Consider the following 8,103-nt stretch of genomic DNA (forward strand, 5'->3'; position numbering starts at 1 on the left):
CACACATTTGCAAATCTGCAAATGCTTTTCCTTTTGGTAGACCCAAAGAAGCCAGATGACAATCAGAAGGCTGGCTGACAATCATTAATTATACAGTAAGAGAAGGCAGCTAGATTCACTTCCAACAAGTAAGCTGCAACAGCTAGCTCCTTAATGGATCGGTGACACAGAAGGGAGAGAAGATGGGTATGTTCACCTCTTTTCTCCAAATTCTGTGAGTAATAAATCTTTACACTGAACATTTCCCAAAGAGTCAGAGACCCATCCTTCTTTACTGTTGTTTTGGGACAGAGTCTCACTGTGTGGCTGAAGCTGGTCCAACTGGTCTATAACTCACTGTGTCTTCAGTTGTTCTCCAATTTGTGGCAATCTTCCTGCTTCAGCTTTCCAAGTACCGGGATATTAGACAGATGCTACAACACCCTGTCTCTCTTCTTCTAACTCTTTATTTAGGCTTTATAAAAATAAATACATAATAAACTCATGTACCAGTAATGTAACCCTAAAATCCCAGAGACACGCTAATAGGCAGCTACTTCCGTAGGTTTCAGCCACCATTCTGATATTTCCTGTATCTGTAAACCCTTGAGGGAATAGTCTAGTGTTGCTGTCAAATACATCCACTGAAGATATATAAGAATGAAGCTTTTTTTCTACCAACCTTGTTAAAAAGAAACGCTCTACCGGTGGCGCCTGTGAACCGAGTAGAGATGAGTTCTGAGCGGTTGGTAAGGATCGTATCACAGTTTGCACAAGAAAACAGACGGGTACCACCGATATGATCAAGGAAGATTCTGCCCATTTTGAGAGCTAAAGTTCTTAAAACCTAGAACAAATGGAAAAATAATAAGACACACATTATTAAAAAGAATTGGGAGCAGATATTGGAGGGGGTGTTATAGGTTATTTATGTACTATAACCTAAATTTTTTTTCTAGCACCTGTCCTGTGAAATATCTGACCCTGAGCAAAGGGATTCAAAGTCCACACAGTGAACAAAGAACAAGACTCCCCAAGATAGCAGTAATAAGCATGCTAGATGACACCGAGGAACAGTATCACTTCTCTTTTGGTTGGTGTGAGGAACAAACAAAAGGAAAATGGAATTTTGTTTTATATGTGTATACATACACATACACATACACACACACACACATAAAATCACTGACACCGATGGGGCTAGAGAAATGGCTCTATGCTCTTAGAGCACTGGCTGCTCTTGGAGAGGATTTGGGGTTGATTCCCAGCACCCATATAAAGGATCACAACTGTAACTCCAGGGGATTCAACACCCCAAAGGCACAAACCTACATGCAGGCAAATTAAAAAAAAAACCCACACATATAAGTATGGAAAAAGAGTACTAGCGTTTAGTCTACATTCTTAGCATGTGGTATATAATTTAAGACTCGGAGGTATAGGGCACAGATGCAGTGATAAGAGCAGAAGAGAGTGCAATTTAAAACAAGAAAGGGCTGGGAATACAGGTCATTGGCAGAACACCTGCCTGACATACTGGTATCCGGGAGTTTCTACCCCAACACCACACACTTACACACAAAATACGACAAAAATAAAAACAAGAGGGGACATGTGGCTTGAGAGGAAGAGGTGAACTGATAGGTTTATGGTCACTGGTGTACCGACCACTACCCAGGGCCAACAGCACTAACTTCATTAAGTCTGAGTCTAAAGTCTACTGAGCACCTACTTTAAAATTCAGTTCTAGGAGGGTCTCACCTCCCGGCACCCCACTCCACAGAATAGTAGCTGGAACGCAGTTCCTCAAACTCCAAGACAAAGTTCTTCCATTACCCTCCACTGCCTCCCACAAAGGAGGGGGCATGGTGCAGACCTAGCTAGCTTGAGGTTAGAGCAACCCAGACAGAAAAGGAGAAAATGGACTTTCCAGCTATGACGTAACAGCATTAAGAAATTTAGGTGATTGCTGGTTTAATAAATTACAAAGCTTTGAAACAAGTTTCTGAAACCAGGACATGCCACACTTTAATATTTCAAGAGTTACAGAGGCAAAAATCAATCCCTTAAATCCACTGCAACCCATTTCTCCTGAAGTATTTTTAAATCTCTAGCTATATTCAAGACTATACTACAGGTTTCATTTAAAAATGTTTCTGGGTGTTATCAGTTCCTGTGTTTCAAGTATTTACTAATATGTTAAATGGTGAGCAGAACAGATACAGCTCTCCTTTAGAGGAGGCAGGGATCCAGACTCATCTGTAAATACAAATACTTGTTTGTAATTACAAACTAATAAGGAAACTCTATTTCTTCTTAGATTTATGAACTTTTCCAGCCCTTAGGCAATCCTAATGTCATCAGAAGAATCATTCTGAAGGGAGGAGGAACACAGGAGGGAAATGGGGTGAAAGGATGAAAACAGAGTATGATACTTTTGAAATGTCATAATGAAATCCACTAACTAAGAGAAACTAGGCTGGGAACACACCTTTAATTCCAGCACTAGGGAGGCAGAGGCCAGCCTGGTCTACAGAATGAGTTCCAGGACAGGCTTCAAAGCTACAGAGAAACCCTGTCTTGAAAAACAAACAAAAGAAAAAGAATCTAAGGCTGAGTTTGGTGGCATATGCCTTTAATCCCAGCACTTAGGAGGCAAAGGCAGGTGGACCTCAAGTTCGAAGTCAGCCTGGTCTACACAGTGAGTTTTCCAGGACTGCCAAGACTATTATACAAAAATTCCCTGTCTTCAAAAAAAAACAAAAACCAACCAACAACAACAACAAAAAAAAAAACCTAATATAGTAACAAATATCATCAGAGGCAGGATGTATCAGTTCACGTTCGAGATATGCCTGAGAGAGAGAGAGTTCCAGGACAGCAAAGTCTACATAAGATTAAGACTACTATATTTTTGTTTTGCTTTTTAAAGGAAGAAAAGCCACAATATGTAAACCCTTACACCAGACTTAAGCTATGGTGGTTAACTTTCGGATTGCATTTCTGGCAATGCTTACTCCTTACTTTTATAGTCCTTAAACATACTGCTTTTCAGCCGGGCGGTGGTGGCGCACGCCTTTAATCCCAGCACTCGGGAGGCAGAGGCAGGTGGATCTCTGTGAGTTCGAGACCAGCCTGGTCTACAGAGCTAGTTCCAGGACAGGCTCCAAAACCACAGAGAAACCCTGTCTCGAAAAACCAAAAAAAAATAAAATAAAAAATAAAAAAAAAAACATACTGCTTTTCCAAGATACACACACCCCAGACACAGTGGGGGGGGGGCGCTCAGGGTGGCAGCTAAAGGCCTGTTAACGGACTCGCTGAACACGGCGGACAAAGAGGACTACTGAGAACTCAAAAACAATGGCAATGGGTTTTTGATCCTACAGCACGTACTGGCTTTGGGGGAGCCTAGGCAGTTTGGATGCTCACCTTGCTAGACCTGGATGGAGGTGGGTGGTCCTTGGACTTCCCACGGGCAGGGAATCCTGATAGCTCTATGGGCTGACAAGGGAGGGGGACTTGATTGGGGGGGCGGGGATGGGAGGCGGTGGCGGGGAAGAGACAGAAATCTTTAATAATTAAATAAACAGAAAAAAAAGTAAAAATAAAAAAAATCGAAAAAAAAAATAAAGGCCTGTTAAGCTGAATTCATCAGCCCCGAAATATAGCAGTAAACAAAACTGACGGATTTCATTTGAACTATATACAAGCTTTTATTAATTTTAAAAAGGTAAGCTGAAGAGCCAGAATTGGTGATAGATCCCAGCAATCTCAGCAGTAGAGGCAGAGCACCCAGGGAAACACCCTATTTTTCAGGCCAGTAATCACCTATTATGTGTAAAGCCACAGACTCACTCCTTACACCACAAATTAATTAAAAATAAATGCTAAGGCAGGCGGTAGTGGTGCACACCTTTAATCCTAGGTGGATCTCAGTGAGTTCAAAGCCAGACTTATCTACAGAGTTCTAGGACAGCCAGGACTACACACAAAAGGCATGTCTTAAAAATAAAAACAAAACAAAATTCTAGGTGGCTAAAAGAGATGCTCAGCAGTTAAGAGCACTTGGTGTTCTTGAGGGCCCATGTTCAGCTCCCAGCACCCACATCAAGATGCTTATAACTGACTGTAGATCCAGCTCCAAGGGCTCTGACACCCTCTTCTAATCTTCTTGGTTACTCATACATGGCTGATCACAGACATAAATCTTAAAATAAATAAAATTTGGGGACAAGAGAGACAAGTCAGTGGTTAAGAGCACTTATTGCTCTTGCAGGAGATTCAAGTTCTGTCCCCAGCACCAGTATCAAGTAGCTCATAACTAACTCCAGCTCCAGATCTGATATCCTCTTATAGCTTGCACAGGCACCTGCACATGGGGGACACGTGCACACACACACACTCTAAACAAACAAGAAACAAAAAAATTAGAAACCTTAAAAAAACAAAGTGAAATTGGGGTGGAAAGGCCTGTACTTTGGGGGATGGGGTCAGGTCTAGAATACACAACACATTTCCCACAGAAACTGTGTTAAGCAGTTTTGTTGTTCTCTCCCACCCTAATTTATTTTTTCATTATCCACTGTGGTTTACAAAAGTATTTTTTCCTGTTTGATCATTGTACCACTGTTTCAATTTATGACTCTCCATATAAATAAGGCATTCAAAACACACGTGAACAGCTGACTTTTGTTATGTTTATAATTATACACTAACTGTTTAATGAAAAGGATCGACAGCAAAGTTTTACAGTTCTCAGTGTGGTCATTTAGCTTCAGCCAGTTTCTGGGATTTGTTTTAAAGGTAATTTTCTTTCCAACTTTCAAATATCAGACTCGATTTATTTTAACTACAACGAAACAATTCTATTTCTAGATTGACCTTAGATGCTACCATGGAAGATGCCATGGTTCCAAATGAACTTTATTCCATCTACCTACATCATTCTATCTTTGGCTCAGTAATACAGGAATAGCTGTGACCGACCATTTGGTACTGAGGGTAAATAGACTTAATATGCCTTCTTTGCTGCTTCAAATTTATTCTATTTTTTACTCTACCCAAGTATTTTTACTGGCTTCAATTATATGATTCATTACCAAGACTAAAAATATCTGGGAAGAACTTTATGTTACATGATTCCTGATTGTGATTGCCATTTACATATAAACATATATATTTATAACTATATAGTTCTTGTTTGCCAAAAAAAAGTTATGTTGTCAACAAAAATCACTGCATGGGCATTAGATCCCAGTAAGCCTTAGCTTTACAAGGTTTGAAAAAGTGTAACAGTACCTCAGTACTATAGCTGTCACCAATTACAATCCCACCGCTATATCCTGAAAATCTGTGTTCCCATAAAACATGTCCATTGAAACCCAATCACCAATGTGATGGCATCTGGGGAGTAACTGGGACATGAAGACAGAACTCTCCTTAGAGGATTGGGGTCTCAGAGGCTCCATGGGGCTGCCTTGCCTTTCTACCATGAAGACACAGCTAAAGGGGCATCAATAAACCAGGAAACAAGTGCTTTTTTGGGAGCAGGACAAATAAATTCCTATTGTTTATAAATCCTTGGGCAACACTGTTCAGTTACAGTAGTCCAAAGAAAGCCACTTTATTCTTAAGGAGACATTAAAAGGCTAAGAGTCAGCACAACTGTCTGGACCTGGCCAGTGCAGACTCTGCCTCAGACCGAAGTATGCCCAGTGTATGGGACACTGTACTTAGTACTTATCACTTAGCTGTGATAATTCTTATAGTAGCCATATATTACTCTAGTTTATAGGCATGTCAACTTCTCACTAGGAGCCAACTAGGCTCTAAACTAAGTCTTATTCCAGTCTCACCTCCCTCACACCTAGAGATGCTGTAGTCAGTCTCCCTCCCTCGGGCTGACCACAAATTCTCCTGTCTTCCCTACTCAGTAGTAACCTAATCACACACTCCCTAAAATTAGAAAACAACTATGAATATAACAATAGGACTTACATCAGATCAGGAAATCTTTTCTCTTTCCCTTTCTCCACATGTATTCACTCATCTCATCTAAGAGTGTTAATGGCCATAGTGTGTTTTATTAAACCCAGCACACATTCACAGATAACGCTACACTTATGCTGGATTAGAGCTATAAAATACAAACAGAAATACAATTTAGCCACCACCTTCTAAAAGCTCTACAAAACTGCTTCTCTATAAATGCTGAAACCTTTTGTTGGAAAAAACTTGAGACAGGTCATGCTATGTAGCCGAGGTTAACTTGGATTTACTACACTCCTGCTTCAGCCTCCCAAGTGATGGGAATATAGGCCGAAGTAGAAGTATGTGGAGTTTAACATCAGCCTGTGAAGTTCTGTCAAAACAAAACAACATAAAAACTTAAAAAATGAAAGGGAAGGGACAGAACTTGGAAAATGTCCAAGATGAAGCTCCGTGAAAGAGCATTTTGCCTAGCATATGAGGCCCAGGTTTGATTCCCAGTATTGGGGGTGGAGGATTGTTAATCCTAAATTTTTATTGGGCCAATAGTGTGGCTCAGTGGTAGAGTATCTGCTAGCATCTGAGTAGCTTGGCTTCCATCTTTAACATCTCTCCATACTACCAAAAGAAAACAAAACCCCAAACAGCTTATTAAGAAATACCTCATTATGTGATAAGCTTGTTCACTGGTAATTATCCTATGACTACTTGGAAGTTTATGGAGTTGTATCATCATCCCCACAAACTGGCTCTGCCTCCTAAAATTCTCACAAAGTGGTCTGCAGCTGGTCCTTTCTTCTAGCCTCTAGGGATTATTTTTTACACTTAAAGTATTTCCTACACGCTAATTGTTTTGGTTGGTTTAACAGAATCTCCTAGCTCTTCAGTTGTCACAGCACCTTACTGTCCCACTGCAGAAAACACATCATTTGACACTTTTCTGTGCTGAAATTACACTTACGGCTGAAATGAGAGCTCAGTTAAGAGTATGGATAAGTTGTTTATGATTTTGTCTACTGCAACACTCCAAGCTAAACCAGTACAATATTAAGTCATACGCACATAAGTGTAAGGCCCCTTTGGCAGTATTTTTGCATAGTTCCAAGTATCAAAGTTGGCTATTTAACAGTTTGTCTGCTATTATCTGAAGTAGTGAGGGACCAGAATAAAAATACAGTGAAGTTCATAGACAACTCAGGTATTGTATTGATTATCTTCAATTTCTTCTCCCAAAGAGCATCCTTACCAAAGAATTCCTAACTTCCATTTGCAACAGAAGATTCTGATTAAATAATTACATCTTAGGATCTCCATCTTAAAAAATTTTTTTAAGCCGGGCAGTGGTGGCGCACGCCTTTAATCCCAGCACTCAGGAGGCAGAGGCAGGCGGATCTCTGTGAGTTCGAGACCAGCCTGGTCTACAGAGCTAGTTCCAGGAGAGGCTCCAAAGCCACAGAGAAACCCTGTCTCGAAAAACCAAAAAAAAAAAAAAATTTTAATTATGCAATTTATCTGTAAGCTTAAAAAAGGAAAATACTTTTCTTTCAGAAGCCTATGACACAATGTCCTAGAAAGGAAAGATTTTAAAAATTGGACATGGTGGGTTCATATAAATCCCTAGTTACAGGTCATAAACAATTATCTAAAAAACTTGTTTGGCTCCTTTGAAGTGTGGGATCTCAATGTTGGTTTGTTCTGACTCATCAGTTAAGTGTACTGGCCACTCCCGGAGAGGACCTGGGTTCGATTTCCAGCACCCATATATGGACTTACAAACATCTCTAACTCCAGTTCCAGGGTATATGATGCCCTCAATGGCCTACACCTGCACCAGACACAAAAACTAGGGCACAGACTACATGCAGGCAAAAAATTCATGCACACAGAATAAAATAAAACCCAAGTCAAAAACACAGGGGTCAGCAAACCAGAGTCAGCTGGCTACATCTAGCTCACCTCTAATTTAACTGCCCACAATCTAAAGATATAATTATTCTTTTAAAGCATTAAGAAGAAAACATCAAATATTTTAGTGGTGATAGTTTCTTTGAAACATAGCCACACTCCTTTGTTTATACACTTTTTAAAGATCTATTTATTTATTATGTATACAGTATTCTGCAAGCCAGAAGA

The 8,103-nt window shown here is 40.1% G+C and overlaps 1 protein-coding gene across 2 annotated transcripts in view; it reads right to left on the reverse strand.

The window, feature by feature from the left end:
- Ypel5 (yippee like 5) overlaps positions 1–8,103 on the reverse strand; it is a 17,038-nt gene that overhangs the window by 3,891 nt on the left and 5,044 nt on the right. For both annotated transcript variants that reach the window (XM_005367951.3, XM_005367952.3), the window contains exon 2: positions 662–826. In XM_005367951.3, the coding sequence (XP_005368008.1) occupies positions 662–802 (141 nt within the window). In that variant the 5' untranslated portion in view covers positions 803–826. The remainder of the gene's footprint in view (positions 1–661; positions 827–8,103) is intronic.

This window comes from Microtus ochrogaster, unplaced genomic scaffold (genome assembly GCF_000317375.1).
Source record: "Microtus ochrogaster isolate Prairie Vole_2 unplaced genomic scaffold, MicOch1.0 UNK26, whole genome shotgun sequence".
Taxonomy (NCBI): domain Eukaryota; kingdom Metazoa; phylum Chordata; class Mammalia; order Rodentia; family Cricetidae; genus Microtus; species Microtus ochrogaster.